This window comes from Gorilla gorilla, chromosome 9 (assembly GCF_029281585.2).
Source record: "Gorilla gorilla gorilla isolate KB3781 chromosome 9, NHGRI_mGorGor1-v2.1_pri, whole genome shotgun sequence".
In the NCBI taxonomy this organism is placed as follows: Eukaryota; Metazoa; Chordata; class Mammalia; order Primates; family Hominidae; genus Gorilla; species Gorilla gorilla.
In genome coordinates this window covers 65,465,224-65,484,782 of record NC_073233.2, presented here as the reverse complement: position 1 = coordinate 65,484,782, position 19,559 = coordinate 65,465,224, and the positions used below count along the sequence as shown (strand labels likewise).

Genomic DNA, 19,559 nt, shown 5'->3' with positions numbered 1-19,559 from the left:
GATGGGTTTCGCCATGTTGCCCAGGCTGGTCTCACACTCCTAGGCTCAGGCAATCCACCTGCCTCAGCCTCCCAAAGTGTTGGAATTACAGGTGTGAGCCACCACACCTGGCCAAATAATTCCTAATTAAGAAATATGGGTCAAAAATAGATTTAACATGAGGCCAGGTGTGATGGCTCATGCCTGTAATCCTAGCACTTTGGGAGGCCGAGGCAGGTTGCCTAAGCTCAGAGTTCAAGATTAGCCTGGCCAACATGGTGAAAACTCATCTCGACTAAAAATATAAAGAATTAGCTGGGCGTGGTGGCATGCGCCTGTAGTCCCAGCTACTGGGGAGGCTGAGGCACAAGAATCACTTGAACCCGGGAGGCGGAGGTTGCAGTGAGCCGAGATTGCGCCACTTCACTCTAGCCTGGGAGACAGAGTGAGACTCTGTCTCCGAAAAAGAAAAAAAAAATAGGTTTAGCATGATGGTGAAATGGAAGAAACGAAAGACAACAGAAGCATTATCCTGGGACCAAGAAAAAAAAAAGTTAAAGTCTTGGTCTCAAAAGTTACTATACCTGAAAGTCTGATTTCTTCCATCCTTCTTTTTCCAGTGGCTTCCGCAGTTCCTTATATCCCCAGATTGTCTGTAATACAAGTGCTGCTGCTCGAACTTCTTTTTCTGAGCGGTTTCTTTGGAGGAAAGTAACACCATACGGAATTTGGATATAAAATCAGGAAAAAAGCTTAGACCCTATATCCTCTAATAACATAAAAATATAAATGCCAGGGGCAGGGCACAGTGGCTCCTGCCTGTAATCCCAGCACTTTGGGAGGCCGAGGCAGGTGGATCACCTGAGGTCAGGAGATGGAGACCATCCTGGCTAACACGGTGAAACCCCATGTCCACTAAAAGTACAAAAAATTAGCTGGGCATGGTGGCACACACCTGTAGTCCCAGCTACTCAGGAGGCTGAGCCAGGAGAATCACTTGAACCCGGGAGGTGGAGGTTGCAGAGACTGCGCCACTGCACTCCAGCCTGGGTGACAGAGCGAGACTCTGCCTCAAGCAAACAAAAAAGAATATAAATGCCAAAATGGGTTAAATCAAATTTTTACCAAATCCTGTATTCTATCCCAAATAGCGACACAAGAAAAGTTTGACATAAGAGTCTATTATCAATTTATGGATCAACATTAAGACAGATAATAGAGCAATAGCTCTTCACATGTTACATGTAAATAAGGGGAAATTTCCTTTTTCTTAGTAACCAAAAGAGGAAAAACAACTCTCCACTCACTCAAATTCTTTTGACTGTAATTTTAGGTGGTAAGCTCACCCTGATTTGTTGATCAACACCAGCTTCTCAATACCCTGTGTCTCTCGAAGCTTTTTGGCAGCCTCCAAGTTCTCAGCGATAACCTCATTGATAGTGTTCAAAATAGAGATGACAGTGTCCTCAGAGAAATTCCAAGAGGAGTTCTGCTGTCCTCCTGGCAGATTCTTTACCAAGTTAGGAATAGCATGTTTACCTAGTAAGAAAGAATGTATGCAGGGAGAAAAGATCAAGTCAGGTCATGAAGAGCCTTACATTATACTTAATTGCATTAATCATATCAAGTGTAGGTGCTGTCCACATGAATCAACTTCATTATCCTATAGGATTATCATATCAAAAGGGCTAAGGACCTGAAATAGCCATGGATTTACTGTCCTACCTATTCCTTTATTTCTTTTCTACTTCAACCACATTGAAAGTGTAAATACTGTATATTAAATAAGCTACACAGTCCTTTCAGATACTCTAATGAAAATATCTTGAATATTATAATAATTTAACAGAAGAGTTATTATGAATTTAAAATATAAATAAAAAACTGGGCTCTGCTACTAACTAGCTACATTAACTCTGGGCAATTTACTTAACTTCCATGAGTTATCTCCTTATCCTATTAAAAAAAATGGACCTTTGTAAAGTGGTGAGGATTAAATGGAAACACAGAAGTGTTTAACAACGCTTAGTAACAAAGTAAGTGCTCAATAAATAATAGCAATTATTATTTTATTTTTGAAGAGTTGTCACTTGTTTTCTTTCCAAGAACCATTAAACTAAAACCCTTACCAACTCTCGCATTCATAAACTATGAAGTGGGGGAGGGTCCTTCCCTTCAGTCATTTCAATAAATTCAGTAAATTATTAGGCACCTGCTGGACTACAAACACTGTACTAAATTTTGAGGTAACAGTTAGCATTCAACTCCTCACCAATTAATTCTTTGTTGCGAGCATCCACAGCCAGGTTTCTCAGTGCTCCAGATGCAGCTTTCACCACCCGTTCATGTTCATTAGTCAGGAGGTCAGCTATGGCAGAAAGAGCCTTCTCTTGACGCAGAGCAGAGCGGATGTATCGACCATACTAGAATAGCACATAGAAAGGGGTGGAACAAATTACAAATGGCAGCAAACTAGTTATCTAAGCTTTCCCATCTCCAAATCCCTTTTCTAAAAGGTACCGTCCAGCGCCCAGCACACAAGTTCTGGATAGCTCCAGCTGAGGCTTCTAGGATGGCAGGAGTCTTGCTCTCCTTAAGAAGTGAGATGTATATCCGAACCACCTCTGGCTGAAATAAGAGCTCGTAGCCTGCACAAAAGAGAAAAAGAAGGCAGAGGGTGCTAATCAGTACCAATAAACCAGGCTCTAGCTGGCTGGAGTCCAGCCTTAGTACTCTCAGTTGATGGATTTATGCTTCTATACCATCAGGTTCCCTAAACTCTCTCACACTCTCTACAGCAAACTTAGAGGCCAAATTCCATGTCTTAAGAATAATGAATCCATGGTAAGAGTAGAACAAATATCAACTCATTATACTCAACTCCTCTCTTTCCTTCCTTCTTGCCTCCTCTCCCATAGCTTTGCCTTTGGTTCTACCACGAGCGCTCAGGGGCTCCATTTAGCTCATTGACAGCACTCAAGGTTAAAAATTCCTCATCTCAAATCAATTATTTCTAACTTAACCCAGTCATTCTTCCCACCTCTGAGATTACTACAAGGGTCCATTATAGATTAAACGTTTACAATTTTTATATCCATGGAGAGCTGTGAACTTTGGACTCACTGTATTGATGAATATAAAGATCCAAATTTCTTTTAGTACAGTACAAAAACTATCTTTTCTTTTTTTTTTTTTTTTTTTTTTTTGAGACAGAGTCTCTATCTGTCGCTCAGGCTGGAGTGCAGTGGCGCGATCTTGGCTCACTGCAACCTCCGCCTCCCGGATTCAAGGAATTCTCCTGCCTCAGCCTCCAGAGTAGCTGGGATTACAGGCACCCACCATCATGCCCAGCTAATTTTTGCATTTTTAGTAGAGACAGGGTTTCACCATGTTGGCCAGGCTGGTCTCAAACTCCTGATCTCAGGTGATCTGCCCGCCTCGGCCTCCCAAAGTGCTGGGATTGCAGGCATGAGCCACTGTGCCCAGCCTAAAAAGTATCTTTCTTGGTAAAGAAGCTTCTTTTAATAGTGAGGTTTAAGTCTCAGGCACTGCAGTGGCCATTTATGGTTCCTAAATTTCTGCTCTATACTACCATCAGGACCTTATTCTATCCTCAAGTAACCTGAATAACTGCCTTAACAAGCAGTCCTTTTTAAGTTACTGCTATAATACTATGCAGCTTCCCAATACTTTCACAATCATTTCAAATTTGTAAGCTGGAAAAGAGAGGACAATAAACGTATTACATAAAGTCTGCTGTTAGGTTACTAAATATCTTATCTTTGTACTATGTGTTTATGAGACCTTTGGAGACTGAGAAGATAACTTACCTCGAGCTGGACTCGTTCTTTTAGGGAAATCCACTGTATCATTTGCTGGATCCTCTATAGGTTTTTTCCCTACAAAAATGAAAAAGGGCGGGAAAAGGGGTAAGCCAGTTTAAAAAAGAAAAGATTCCACCTGGCACATTTTTCATCCTTCAGTCAGAACCTTTTGATCACAGATGCACCACGAGGGAAAAAGGGGCAGGTGGGGGCAACTTGTTCCAGCAGGGGACTATTCAGAAACAAGGATAGAAAACAGGCAGCAGATAGGTAAGATAAGGATGACCACTGTTGATGCTATTGTCCTGAGTTCTGATAATGGGGACTGCTGCCCAGAAACAGCATGCCATGAACTATTAGCTCCAAAGAGCTAAATTTGTTTCAGTGTCTTCCTCAACTGAACTTTCCTACATGCATAGACAGGGAAAGGTTAGGCAAGGACATACTAGGGAAGCTAAAATCAAAACATGCAAATTAGAAGTAGATAAGCACCTTAAAAGACTCCACTCACCTCTGGAGAACCACTCATCTTCCAGTGCATCACCCAAGGTAGAAAGCAGAGAAGAGAAATGAAATAAGAAAAATGCAGGAGAAAGATGTCAGCAGAATCATGGGCAAATAAGCAGGGAAGCACAGAGAAGAAAAGAAAAACACAGAAAATGCAAAGGACGTATGGGGAAGAAGGTCCCAGATTAGTTGAGTTCTCATTTTCCACTGCCCCACTCATTGATACCACCACCACCACCAACACATCACAACCACCATCCCATCACCACACCTTGAATGAAGCACACAACACAGGGAAAGCAGCAAACCAAAAAGACATCCATAACCAGGCAGACTCCCATACTGCTTGCCAAGTATTTTGTACCTTAAGCTAAAGTGTTCCTTCCTTTCCCTATCCCACATTAAAGACTAAGAAACAGGAACCAAGACTCACCTTTGCCCTTCTTGGCCCCAAAGCAACTGGCAGCATGTGGCCCAGTATTGTTGGCAACATTGGGAGCTGCCTCTTGGTAACGCTCTGCCTGTGGGATCTCCCGGTGAACTTGATATGATAAGTTCCGAAGGAGGCAAACACAGTTCTCTACAAGCTTAGGGACATAAAAGGGCCAATGAGAAAAAAGAATGTCTATTGTGATTTCTCCACAAGTACAGGTTTCCATGACTCAGGTATTAAAATGTTGAACTTCAAATGCATAACCCAATCCATAACTTCTCAGGATGCCTCTTAAGTGCTCCAGGCTTCTTGAAATCCCTGTAGCCTCAGGCTAATGGAAGGCCCAACTATGGACTTATTGGCTTCTGCCACTATTTGGCGTGTGACTGAAATTGGATCATCATTCTTACTACTTAGACAATGTACAATTTTGGAAGACAGCTAAGCAGCTTTAAAATACATAGGTGACAGATTTTAAAAAAAGAAAAAAAAGCCGGGCACAGTGGCTCACACCTGTAATCCCAGCACTTTGGGAGGCCAAGGCGGGTGGATCACCTGAGGTCGGGAGTTCAAAACCAGCCTGACCAACCTGGTGAAACCCTGTCTCTACTAAAACACAAAAATTAGCCGGGCATGGTGGCAGGTGTCTGTAATCCCAGCTACTCAGGAGCTGACGCAGAGAATTGCTTGAACCCAGGAGGGAGAGGTCGCAGTGAGCTGAGATCACGGGACTGTACTCCAGCCTGGGACACAGCCAGACTCCATCTCAAAAAAACAAACAAACAAACAAAAAACATGTTTTAAGTTGAATACCTACTTTAAGGAGTAAGGGCTTGGCTGGGCACAGTGGCTCACGCCTGTAATCCCAACGCTTTGGGAGGCTGAGGCGGGGGGATCATGTGAGGTCAAGAGTTTGAGACCAGCCAGGCCAACATGGTGAAACCCCGTCTCTACTAAAAATACAAAAATTAGCTGGGTGTGGTGGCGCACGCCTATAATCCTATCTACTTGGGAGGCTGAGGCACGAGTATCGCTTGAACCCAGGAAGCAGAAGTTGCAGTGAGCTGAGATCACATCACTGCACCCCAGGCTGGGCAACAGAGCAAGACTCTGTCTCAAAAATAAGGGGTAGGGGACAGTATAAATATTTAATGTTACTTGAAAGCCTGAGATGATAGGTCTCTGACCTACAGATACTTCATAGTTGTGGTGAATGAAATTCACTCAGCCATTAAAGGTAAGACAGCACTTACCTTGCTGTCTGAATCCTTCTGCCCAATCTCAGCCTGAACAATGAAAATGAGGGCATCAACTAAACCATCACATTCCCGAAGTTTCCGGCGAGCTTCACTCCTCTCTGAGCTTACATTCCTGAGGGGAAACCAGAAGCTTCAAGATGACTCAAATCCAGAAATCCTCCCTTAAATATCCCTCAACACCTACAAGATTCCTGAATTTTTTTTTCTACTCACTGTAATAGTAAATATCTATTATAAGCAAGGTACTGCAGTTGAGAGAAAGTTGATTAACAGTCCCTGCCTTCTGAATGTTTATATCACTGTGGGGTAGGGATTAATGATATGTACCAGATGCAGTAATTCAAGATGGAATATATACTTCTTGTATGGAAGTATAATACATATGTAGAATGGAACACAGCACACAGAGGTGTATTCCAAAGAGAGAAAGATTATATAGCAGCATTTATAGGATATAAAAAGAATTCAGGAAAACTTTAATAAAGGCACTTGAGTTTAACCACAAACAGATAAATAGGAAGAGAAAGGCATTCACAGAAAGAACAGACCTTCCTCACCCATGCCCTAACCTCCTAGTACTCTGTACCCCTTTTGCTGAATTTATCACAGCCTGACTTGAAATACAAATAACTAGGGCAAGGACATAGACACACACAAGTCCAGGACTAGACCACCTTACATGTGGTAGATGCTGAACAAAAGCTTACCAAAGTAGATGAACAAAGTCAAAGAGGCATAAAAGTGAAGAGGATGTGTGGGGAACAGCAAGAAAACTGATATAGGTACATGTGGTATAAATGAGAGAATAGCAACAAAGATAGAAAGACAGGTTGGAGTTACAGTATGCAGTACAGATAGGAATGGAGGCTAAAGAATAGGCTAAAGAATTTTAATTTTTTTTTTTTTTTAGGAAATTTAAGTCAGTCCTCAAAAATTCATCTTCATATTCTCAAAGTCCCTACTGTTACCTAAGGCAGCCAGCTGTGTTGGTGAGCACCGATTCCCACTCAATATGGCGTGGCTTACAGTCTTCATTAGGTTCCCGCTCCCAACCAGAATGAGGAATGATCACTTCATCTGTCAAGGCATGCAGTGCATGGTCCACAATCTCCATTTTGATTGAGTCATGGGATGAAAGATTCCACAGGGTTCCTGGAAGAGACAATTCATCAGATGGCTCTTGAGCATTCAAGACAATATGTCTGAAGAACGTCAAAGAGAATCCCCCTATCGTATCACTTCTCAGTCTTCCCCAGTGACCAAATACCTTATAGTAATATTCAAACTTTGTTTGCGACCCTCACCAAGAAACATATTCTACATTATAGCTCAAAATAAACATACAGATCATGAAACAAACAATGTTTAACTATAAGCAACGCTCAGGCTGGGTGTGGTGGCTCACGCCTGTAATCCCAGCACTTTGGGAGGCCAAGGCGGGCGGATCACAAGGTCGGGAGATCAAGACCATCCTCGCTAACACGGTGAAACCCGGTCTCTACTAAAAATACAAAAAATTAGCCGGGCGTGGTGGCAGGCGCCTGTAGTCCCAGCTACTCGGGAGGCTGAGGCAGGAGAATGGCGTGAACCCATGAGGCGGAGCTTGTGGTGAGCTGAGATTGTGCCACTGCACTCCAGCCTGGGCGACAGAGCGAGACTCCATCTCAAAAAAAACAAACGAAACAAAACTATAAGCAATGCTCAATGCTCTCCGATCTGTCTATACCAGAGTTTTTCAACCTCAGCACCACTGACATTTTCGGCCAGATGATTCTTTGTTATGAGGAGCTGTCTTGTCTATTGTTGGATGTTTACCAGTACCCCTGGCCTTTACTCACTAGATGCCAGTAGCACTCCCTCTCCCCTGTTCCAAGTTATAACAACCAAAAATATCTCCAACACTGCAAATGTCCAAATGTCCTCAGGGCAGGGCAGGCAAAATGGCCCACATCTGAGAAACAATGGTCTATACTACTTTTTCTTTATTCCTTTCCCTTGGAATGCTGATTATGCTCCACAAAATTTTGTTTTATTCACTAATGGATCACACAAATAGATCACAACCCACAATCTGAAAAACTACTGCTCTAAATAAAGCAAGAACCACAAGCTTAAATGTCTATATGGGTCAAGCAGGTGAGTCAAGAGAGGAAGATACTTAAAAGAAATTACAAGCATGTGAAAAAACAGCAGTTGACAGCTCCGTGTTTGGGAAACAACTTCCTAAACAGCTGTAGTTGGTCAGATAATAGAATGTGTTGGAGATTAGTGTAAATTAGAGAGCACATGCTCCAATCAGTTCAGACCAAATACTGCTAAGGAAGAAAAGAGATCCATTGTTAACAACTCTTCCACGTTTTTAATAGAAGCCAAGAATCTGGAATTTTAAGTGAAATCTTCTGAATTTTAAACATCAGCAACCAGTTCTTTAAAATTTCAAAAATGCTGTGTGATCCAAACAAATCTGTGAGATGGATTTGACCCACAGCCACCAGTTCACAACCTTTCATCAAAAGTAAAAGGTCTGGAAATCCCTCTAGTTCTCAACATCACTAGAGAGTAACACTGACTTAGCAATTTTCCTTAGGCCTAGAACTCACCGGTAATAACTTCAGTAAGGTCCATATCACGAGCCTTTCGAAGCAATCGCACAAGGGCAGGCACACCATCACAGTTTTTTATGGCAATCTTGTTATCCTGGTCACGTCCAAAAGATATATTCTTGAGAGCTCCACAGGCTCCAAGGTGCACTTCCTTTTTGGGATGGTCTAACAATCCCACCAGTACTGGGATGCCCTTGAGCTTCCGCACGTCAGTCTTCACCTTGTCATTGCGGTAGCATAAGTGTTGCAGGTATGCAGCTGCATTGGACTTGACAGCATCCAAGCGGAATCCAAGCATGGCAATCACCTCTGGCAGCTCTGGCTGTCTCCAGTTAGGAGGTGGAGGCCCTCCTTTGCGCAGGCTATCCAAGCTTGCTAAACTTCCTCGCTCATGCTGGGCCAAAGGAGCCCAATAGTATTGATCCGATGGCACCTCCTCACCAATCATGTCTTCATAGCTCCTGAGAAGTTTTGGAAGAACCAAGAGAATACATCAAGTCATTATGGCTAGCTTCCTGGACATTCCCATTACCCTCATCTGCAAAGCAGGATTAACTGGAGTTTCAGTGTGCTCATCTTATCTCTCCTTTGCATGAATAATATACTGATCAATTTTCCTCAATGGGTTAGTAAAAATAAAAGGTAATAATTTTAAAAAGACCTGCAATTTAATTAAAACTACATTTTCTTCTTTGAAGTCTGCAGGCTTAGAAAGTAACAAGCGTTCAGGAAAGGGTAATCAAAAAGAAAGAACCAAATCCTTACTACTTATCATTTATTTGAATGATATCTGACAGTTATTAACTTTTCTAGGTAGAGATCAGGATAAACTCTCAGAGAACAGAATTAACCAAAGCAACTGACTCAATGCCACAGAAGTCTGAGAACAGTTCCTTAACCAAACAGGAAATTAGGCATTTACACACAGGAAACAACTGGTAGGATAAGACCTTTAAATACATTTCATATTTCAGCTTCTCCTTATCCTATTTTGGAAATTATAAAAGATGGATTGATAGAGAAAAACTAATAAAGGGCTTCCTGCTACGTCACAGGAGGATCTGGCTTTGGTACTGATGAGGTATAAACTTGAAAAGTAGTTTTCACAGTCATTGCAAGGTCATGTCTGCTACTAAACAAATGTGTTAAGAGGTAAGATTCCATCCTCCAATTTCTAAAGACAATACCTCCAGCTCTTTCAAAATGAAGCCTATTCACCAACATCACATTTGGGAAGCCCAGCCACTAGGAACAGAGAAAGCAATTGAAAGTAAGAAAAATCAAACCAGGAGACAATTCTTCCTGTTTCAGTACCACCAATAACCACTAGAGGGTGAGTCTGTCACACTATTATTTATTCATAACTACCAGGAAGGAAGAAACCCATTATCTGTGAGCTCATCTCTGGCTCCCACAGGAGAGGATAATCTATTGTGTGGAGCTCTCCAAATAAGCCATTGTTTGTTCTACAAAACCACTCCCACTGTCACCAAATACTCAAGGTTGCCCTGAGCAGAAGGCCTGCCTCACAGGTATCAACATCAACTATGCAACAGTGATTCAGATGGACAAAGCATTTAGTAAACCATGACCAAGATGGTCTTAAAATAACACGGAAACAGGACCAGGCATGGTGGCTCACATCTGTAATCCCAGCACTTTGGGAGGCTGCAGTGGGCGGATTACCTGAGGTCAGAAGTTCGAGACCAGCATGGCCAACATGGAAAAACCCCATCTCTACTAAAAATACAAAAATTAGCTGGGCGTGGTGGTGGGCACCTGTAATCCCAGCTACTTGGGAGGCGGAGGCAAGAGAATCGCTTGAACCCAAGAGGTGGAGGTTGCAGTGAACTGAGATTGTGCCACTGCACTCCAGCCTAGGTGACAGAGCGAGACTCTATTTCGAAGAAAAAAAAAAAGGTCAAGATTAAACCCTTCAAATAAAGAAGGGGGTACTAAAAATGTACAAACAGCTGGTAAAACAAAATTGGTTGTCTTCTAAACTATTATGCGTCACTTTTGCATCCACCCCAACCATAAAAATTTTCTGCTTACTATAAAATTAAGGAAAAGTATTTACTAACATTATAAAATACCATGGAACAAAAAGCCTCCTGGGTATAATACCAGATCGCACCACTGCTCTCCAGCCTGGGTGACAGAGCAAGACTCCATCTCAAAAAAAAAAAAAAAACACGGAAACAAAATGAATAGCTTAGATAGCTTAAAAGTAGGCTATTGAGCAGTATGTTAAGATTCCATTTTAGTAGAGGGAAAATAGGATATAGTTACATGTATAATAAAAAAAACTCAAAGGATATGCACCAGAATGTTAACAGTGGTTCTTTATCAATAGATGGTAATGCTTTTCTGGGTTTTTCAGGCTCCGTATTGAACATGTTTAACCTCTATTATTAATATACAAAATTATAAGAACAATTACCATAACCAAAATTTCCAGATAACTCTATCTTATATCCTTTTCTATACAAAGGCAGTGGATTGGACATTCTTTCCTTTGTTTTACAAGAAACAAAGCTGTGCCCGGGAAGACCAAATGACTTGCTTGAGGCTACTTAGCTAGTGGCAAAGGCACAACTAGAACCAAGGTCTCAGGATTCAGTGCTTTTTCCACTAATCACTGCCTCACTGTTTAAGTTTGACCTTGTATTACTCTTCTAGCCTGGAACAGGAAGCAGCAAATATTCTTGCTAGTCAAGCAGGTTTCCAAGTCCAGTGCTACCCTGGAACAAACCCAAGAACCAGGCCCAAAACTCTATGTGAACTAGCACAACTAGGGACGGCAGAGAATGACCTGGCCACCCACACCCATCTGGGTCCAATCACTCTTCACTAATGAGGAAGTCAGAAAAAGCAGACTTGCAGTAGTACCAACACCCTGGACAGACTGCTTCAATGAAGGCTGTTATCTACCACTGCTCTAGGTTGCACCAGCCGAGGTCTGGTGCTCCTGTAGGAATAAAAATGAGTCACTTGGGAGTTGGATTAGCTATCCAAGACACCTGAAAGGTGAGTGACTCAGTCTTAGATAATGGGGCCTCTACCCCTGGGCCCAGCCCTGTTCACTCTTAACCAAAGCTACCTAATATATGAGGAAAATGAGCACCAAGGCATTTGCTTTAAAAGGTCATGACCCCCTATAGAGAAATTCAGCAACAGCTGCTAGGATATCCTTACCATCAAGACAACCATAAATCATCCCTTGTTTCTTATCATTTCTCTTTACCTGGAAAACACTGTTTCTAATTTATTCTGAAGCAGCATTGGCAGCCCATGGGCCAAACCTGTTTTTGTACACCCCCATAATGCTATTTTTAAAAGATTGTTTGAAAAAAAGAACAACATATGACAAAGATGATACATGGCCTGCAAAGCCTAAAATAGTTCTACGTGGTCCTTTTCAGGGGTCTGTCGACCCCATTCTAAAGCACTCTCTCAAGGCAACGAGGCAAACCATATACCAGTCCAAACATCAATCACTCCTTTTTTCACATCACCAAAGAATCTCCAGGAACAAGTAGTAAAGTCAGAGTAGGCAGCTGCTTAGTGACCTTTCAGAGTGTTGCTAATGTATCCCCCGACCCCCACCCAAGGATGCCACCACAATTTCACTTTACAATCAAATAATAAGACCCTAAGCACAGAATGTCAAGGCCCTTGTGAGGTCAAAGTTTGTTTTTAACTTTGGGATTAAAAACACAAGAAAGTTCTTATACACGTCCTCAACTGTCTCTTTTGGTTCTGAATTCCTAAAACCCTCAACTCTGTTTTGTTTTGGGGTTTTTTTGGCTTTTTTTTTTTTTTTTTTTTTTGAGACAGTCTCACTATGTCACCCAGGCTGGAGTGCAGTGGCGGGATCTCGGCTCACTACAGCCTCTGCCACCCGGGTTCAAGTGATTCTCCTGCCTCAGCCTCCTGAGTAGCTGAGACTACAGGCACGAGCCACCACACCCGGCTAATTTTTGTATTTTTAGTAGAGACAGGGTTTCACTGTGTTAGCCAGGATGATCTCGATCTCCTGACCTCGTGATCCGCCCAACTCGGCCTCCCAAAGTGCTGGGATTACAAGTGTGAGACACTGTGCCCAACCGACTCCGTTCTTAATACCAAATCAGAAGCTAAAGAAATTCCCAGGAAGAAGTGAGCAAGAATTCCATGGCCCCAGACATCAGAATCCTCTGCCTAACACACCAAAAGGGGGTCACATCTTAGCCAGAAACAGCAAAAACTTCAGCACAGAAGCAGAAGCAAAGTTCATTCTTCAGGACACAGACTAATAACAATCACAAGTTGTTTACTTTTTTTTTTTTTTTTTTTTTTTTTTTGAGGTGGAGTTTCGCTCTTGTTGCCCAGGCTGGAGTGCAATGGCATGATCTTGGCTCACCACAACCTCTGCCTCCCGGGTTCATATGATTCTCCTGCCTCAGCCTCCCGAGTAGCTGAGATTACAGGCATGCACCACCACGCCCAGCTAATTTTGTATTTTTAGTAGAGGCAGGGTTTCTCCATGTTGGTCAGGCTGGTCTTGAACTCCGGACCTCAGGTGATCCACCCACCTCGGTCTCCAAAAGCGCTGGGATTACAGGCATGAGCCACCGCGCCTGGCCGATATATTCAAATTATAGAAAACAATTTGTGGACCAGACGCGGTGGCTCACGCCTGTAATCCCAGCACTTTTGGAGGCCAAGGCGGGTGGATCACCAGAGGTCGGGAGTTTGAGACCAGCCTGGCCAACATGGTGAAACCCCATCTCTACTAAAAATATAAAAATTAGCCAGGCGTGATGGTGCTTGCCTGTAGTCCCAGCTACTAGGGAGGCTGAGGCATGAGAATCACTTGAACCCGGGAGGCGGAGGTGGCAGTGAGCCAAGATGGCACCCCTGTACTCCAGCATGGGTGAAAGAGCAAGACTCTGTCTCAAAAAAATAAAAAATAAAATTATATTATTTTCATTTAAAAAATTATATATATATTTATATTATATATATATAGCAAGTCAATACTAAGCCAAGTCAGAAAAGGGAAAAACAGGGTAGCTTTTCACCCCAAAAAAAAGCAGAGGGGAGGAGGCCACGAGTATCTCTGATCCCAAAAAGCTCTTAGAAGTTGAAGGAAAAGCTACCCCTTGTCCCTGGCCTTGGAAAGACCCTTTTCTCTTCCCCTATTCTTGCCTACCTGAGGCGCCGACGAGGGTCAGAGGGTGTCCCAGTCCGACGGGCAGTGCCATAATCAGACATCATACCATAATCCAGGTCATCATAGCCCATACTACGCTGGTCATCCTCTAGCCCATAAGGCTCTGGATGAAAGCGATGCAGATCCACGCTGCTCCCACCTACCCGAACCTGGGGTTGGGGCCCATATACATCCTGTCTACTAGGTGCCCGGTAGCCTTCCATGCTGGGCCTATACCGCTCCTCAATGCGGGTCACCCGGGACAGACTGCCATAGTTATCACTGCCGCCTGGATAACCATCTTCATAGTGGCGACTATAACCATCAGGAGGGTAGTGGAAGTTCCTAGGAAGGGTAGCAGTGCCAGCTTGCCCCACATAGGGACCAGGTCCCCCATTGCCATTCTTGCGGAAATCACGACCCAAAGTCTGGATATAGTTGTTAGAAACTGATGAAGCATCCACAGGCAACCCGTCTGGTCCCATAGCGACTGGCTGTACTGTCCGTGTTGTCACAGTCTTCACTACTTTCTTGACCTGCAAGTAGGAAACAAGAAAAAGAAAAACTAATTAAGGAAGTGAGCAATTAAATTCTTTTTTTTTTTTTTTTTTTTTTGAGATGGAGTCTTGCACTGTTGCCCTGGCTGGAGTGCAATGGCGTGATCTCGGCTCACCTGCAACCTCTGCCTCCCAGGTTCACGCAATTCTCCTGCCTCAGCCTCCCGAGTAGCTGGTATTACAGGCACACACCACGACACCTGGCTAATTTTTTGTATTTTTAGTAGAGACGGGTTTTCACTATGTTGCCCAGACTGGTCTCAAACTCCTGACCTCGTGATCCGCCCACCTCAGCCTCCCACAGGGCTGGGATTACAAGCGTGACCCACCGCGCCCAGCCATGAACAATTAAATTCTATACCACTCCAAAAGAAACAAACCTTTATATCCCTAGGTCACTTTACCTAGAAATGCCTTAAGGCCTACCATCTATCTTTCTTTCCATCCTATAGGAAGTCCCCAAGCAGGAAAATTGCCCTGACAGTGACTATGCTTATAAGGGAAGCTACTATAGACCTTGATATACCTTCTGTCTTCCCTATCCCATAAGATTTTCCCATCTCTTCATCCTTTCTATCTGGCCAGAGATCACTTCATGCAATCAGATCAATAATGGCATATCAGTCCTCCATCTTAATTAAGTGCTTAACCCCTCCCCTAACAGAGAAGAAAAGACCTCTTATCACTTCCAGATCTTACACACGTCTTAGTTTACCGTGGTCTCTGTGCGCCGAGTGGTCCCATCATCTGAGGTCTCCACAGAGACTACAGACATGGCTCCCTCAGGATCCTCCTCCGTGTAGGTCTCCACGATCTGCCCCGGCTCCTGCATCCTGGGGATGGTGCTATATAGAAGGTGACTGTGATCCTATATGCAAAAGAGAAAAGAGAAGAAACTACTATTAAGTGCTATGTATTAACAAGCCATCCTAATAAGAAGCATAAGTGGTGACCCTGGAGACAGGGACTCCTCATGCATCTTCTATAGGCCTCAGGATTTTTAGATGGGTGGCTGTCATCTTTTGAACTTGTACAAAAGGACAGTAGATATAATTTCCCAGTTGTAGTCATTTAACAAACATGAACTAACTATAGCCACATCAACATCCAAGTGACAGACAGTAGATTTAACTTCCCAGCTGTGGTCATCTAAGTGAACATGAACTGTGTTAACTGCAGTTTCATCTATATCTGAGTGACCCCTCAAAAGAGCAGCTCACCCAATAAATAAATAACTTTTATTTATTTACTTGAGATAGGGTCTCACTCTGTCACCCAAGCTAGAGTGCAGTGGCATGATCATAGCTCACTGGAGCCCCAACCTCCCAGGCTCAAGCAATCTTGCCATTTCAGCCTCCTGAGTAGCTAGAACTACAGGCTCACGCCACCATGCCTGGCTAATTTTATTTTTTTTGTAGAGACAGGGTCTCACTATGTTGCCCAGGCTGGTCTTGAACTCCTGGGCTCAAGCGATCCTCCAGCCTCAGCCTCCCAAAGTGCTGGAATTACAGGAATGAGCAAACCACGCCTGGCCAAAATAAAGAACTTCGTTTTTTTTTTTTTTTTGAGATGGAGTTTTGCTCTGCCTTGGCCTCCCAAAGTGTTGGATTACAGGCATGAGACACCGTGCCCAGTCTAAAATAAAGAACCTTTTTTTTTTTTTTTTGAGACAAGAGTTTTGCTCTTGTTGCCCAGGCTGGAGTACAATGGCATGATCTCAGCTCACCACAATCTCCGCCACCTGGGTTCAAGCAATTCTCCTGCCTCAGCCTCCCCAGTAGCTGGGATTACAGGCATGTGCCACCACGCCTGACTAATTTTGTATTTTCAGTAGAGACGGGGTTTCTCCATGTTGGTCAGGCTGGTCTCCAACTCCCGACCTGAGGTGATCTGCCCACCTCAGCCTCCCAAAGTGCTGGGATTACAGGCATGAGCCACCGTGCCTGGCCAAAAATAAAGAACTTTTAAGACAAACCTGAAAATCCCAGTAAGAGCCATCTTTTGACTGGCTCTATGTTACTCTTCAGATACCGTCTAAAAGGCTCAAGACCAGCCAGATTTTAGGTAGGGTTTTTTGCTGCAAAGTAGAAGCCTACTGTCTCTAGAAAAGAAACGCAGTACTTAGGGATCAAGTGGGGTGGCAGTGGGAAGGAGGAATAGTCATAAAGATCAATGGTCATTAAAATTCATTCCAAAACAAAACTGCATATATACTTTGGAGCTCCACTTCTTTGTTTTCGTAAATAAAAGAAACTAATTGACGAGTGTGTACAATGTGCCAGGCACCTTACAAGACACAAATATGCTCTTATAGGCTGGGGAAATAAGAAAATATGAATGAAGCAACCCAGGCCTTGAGCCAAAGAATTACCTGGGGTCCGTTGAGTTTCAAATCTGAAAATTTCTGTCTTTCAAGGTCAGCATCGCCCACAAACCGGCCGTTCTGAAACACAGCCCACAAGAAGACAATTCATTTTGTGGCCTTCTTTTGCTCTATCAAATACAAATGATCTTTTTTTCAAACAGGAAAAGGGCTTTCAAGAAGATGTGTGTGGCCTGGAGTCCTTGTGTCAGTACTCATAAAAGAACCGTTCACTCTTTAGTCTTAGCACTTTGCTCAAAATTGAAAATCAGGAACTCTGGCAGACAGGGTCTCTGGAACATAAGAACGTAAACTCCACGAGGGCAGAGGGTTTTTTGGGATAAGTTTAGTTTAGTCTAGTGCCTTGAACAGTGCCTGGCACATAACAGGTGCTCAAAAACTATTTGCTGAATAAACAGCACAGACCTAGATAATTTCCCTTACATGCAACCTTTTTGGAAAGCCATAAAAATGTAAGGAAAGTTGGAAGGGCTAAGTTGGGGGGTTTCCAAAGAGCTTTATAGTCTCATGAATCTTCATGCAGTACTACCACTGGAAACTCCCATTCCCGGCAGCTTTTTAAAGAAAGAAGCAAGATGGCTATCATGTCCTAATGTAAAAAACAGAAATTTAATTAAAGAAAAAAGCAAGAGATACGAGTCTCTCTTTCCAAGTACAAAAACAAGCACCCCAACTCCCCTCAAGAAAACAGAAGGCTCAATATCTTTACCAACAATTATTAGAGCCACAGAATACATTCCAAAATGTCATCCAGAAGTTGCTCTGTCTTAAGCAGCAGGAAATAATCTAATGACATTATACCACATAAAAATATATTTGCCTGCTCCTCTTCCAGTAGAAGAGTGAGATCCAACCACCTTGGGAGACTCTTCCTCCACCCCACTCCCATTACACAGAGTGTAATGCTGCAGGGAGAGGAAGTTAAACATTACTTTCAGGAAGAAGGAAGGGTGTGGTTTTACTGCTAAGCAGAAGTTAAAAATAAGAGAGCAACCACATACTGAATCCTGGAATTCCCCATGACCTCCAAACCTGAGCAGTCCAGCTTTCCCCTTTCAATATAATTTCATCCCTAACTTTCTATTGTAGTTCCTGTAAAACTCCTAGGAACACTGCAAGCATGCTGCCTCCCTCAAATTCCTTGATCCTCCAATTGGAATTCTGTTCTCTCTCAACTGCAAGGCTCCTCGGTATGAGGGACTTTCTCTATCTTAAAAAAAAAAAAAAAAAAAAAAAAAAAAATTACTCAGCCGGGTGCGGTAGCTCACGCCTGTAATCCCAGCACTTTGGGAGGCCGAGGCAGGTGGATCATGAGGTCAAGAGATCGAGACCATCCTGGCCAACATGGTGAAACCCCATTTCTACTAAAACTACAAAAATTGGCTGGGTGTGGTGGCACACGCCTGTAGTCCCAGCTACTCAGGAGGCTGAGGCAGGAGAATTGCTTGAACCCGGGAGGCGAACGTTGCAGTGAGCCAAGATTGCACCACTGCACTCCTATTCAAATAAATAAATAAAAATTACTCAATGAAAAGGACTATCAGGGCATAAGCACTGTTCTGGTTCCCACTCAGAGATCTCTCGTAAGATGCAATCTATCAGGCAATGTCTACCACACACACACATGCGCAAGTGCGTGCGCGCGCACACACACACACACACACACACAGAGGAAGACAGACAAAACCTCAGACAGATTACATCACAGCAAAGTCAGACTAGAAAAACCAGAGGAAACACAAGATACTTCTCATTTCTAACACCAACTCTCCCAAGTCACATCACAGAGTCAGCCAACCCAGAGACCACTGGCTCCTGTGGTTATTTGGGTTAAACAGCAGCGTGATGCTCCCTCTCCAACTCTAACCAACAGAATTAACAATGACCCCTTCCTCCAACACATGATTTACACAGCCAACAAAAAGAGCACACAAGGACAATATGGAGCAGGAGTACACAATTTATGGATACTGCCACACCTGGGTACAGACTGTTCCCTCAGGGAGACTGAACTAGGGCTGAGAGCACAAGATGCCCAACCACTAAGTGGGCATTTACTTTCCTGATTTTTTGATACCAAGAAAAAAAAATCAGAAAAGAAAAGTAACTTGAGTACAGCTGCAAACTAAACTATCTACCATTACTAGAATTGTAGCCCACCCCAAAAAACCTACTCCAGCAAAACAGGAAGTCAGATGGATGCTTCTAGAGATAGTAACTGCACCCAGCTCAGTCCAGCAGCAATATTCCTTGTCTCTTATCAGCATTTAACACCCCTGGAAAAAAATCCCTGGAAGAACGGGCACTGGACAGCCCATCACCAAAAGGAGAGTAGCTTCCCAAAAAGGATCATAGCCTCTCTGTGACCACGCCAAAGTCCTACCTGCACGTCTGATGGAGAGAGGGGTTACCTGATGCCGGCGGGTGAGTGTGCCGTTGGCCATGAGTGGGTTGGCATCTTGTGGTGAGACCCGGACGCGTTCCAGCTGCGCCGAGACGTGGCGCCGTTCCTCCTCCAGCGCCCGGGTCAGCTTCTCAAACTGGGCCTCTTGCTCCTTCACAGAGGCCAAGATGCTGGCGGTCGACTCCACCTCTGAGTCGTCCATGAAGGTAAGGGGCGGAGCCGCCGCAGGGCAGGGTAAAAAGGAAGGTGAATCACAGAGGAAGGAGAAGGAGGGAGAGAGACCCCCTCACTTCACACTACCGGGAAAGGGTAAGAGAAAGGAGAGAAAAGGTCACAGGTCAGAGAAGACAGATGAATTATTAATCCCAGAGCCAAAGATGCCCTCTCGTGGTTTTACTGCAGTGCAGAAAGCA

The 19,559-nt window shown here is 43.6% G+C and overlaps 1 protein-coding gene across 16 annotated transcripts in view; it reads right to left on the bottom strand.

The window, feature by feature from the left end:
• The window catches only part of CTNND1 (catenin delta 1), a 69,123-nt gene that overhangs the window by 7,670 nt on the left and 41,894 nt on the right, over positions 1-19,559 (bottom strand). For 4 of the 16 annotated variants that reach the window (XM_019036319.4, XM_055356145.2, XM_063711219.1 and 1 more), the window contains exons 3-15: positions 19,154-19,335; positions 16,731-16,802; positions 15,075-15,227; positions 13,803-14,338; positions 8,603-9,066; positions 6,971-7,154; positions 5,997-6,114; positions 4,744-4,897; positions 3,810-3,878; positions 2,500-2,627; positions 2,252-2,402; positions 1,326-1,518; positions 564-678 (exon numbers count right to left, since the gene is read on the bottom strand). In XM_019036319.4, coding sequence (XP_018891864.2) covers positions 564-678; positions 1,326-1,518; positions 2,252-2,402; positions 2,500-2,627; positions 3,810-3,878; positions 4,744-4,897; positions 5,997-6,114; positions 6,971-7,154; positions 8,603-9,066; positions 13,803-14,338; positions 15,075-15,227; positions 16,731-16,802; positions 19,154-19,335 — 2,519 coding nt within the window. Of the gene's footprint in view, positions 1-563; positions 679-1,325; positions 1,519-2,251; positions 2,403-2,499; positions 2,628-3,809; positions 3,879-4,314; positions 4,333-4,743; positions 4,898-5,996; positions 6,115-6,970; positions 7,155-8,602; positions 9,067-13,802; positions 14,339-15,074; positions 15,228-16,730; positions 16,803-19,153; positions 19,443-19,559 lie in introns of all 16 variants that reach the window. The other 12 variants (XM_019036317.4, XM_063711224.1, XM_063711215.1 and 9 more) reach the window with 8 other exon arrangements.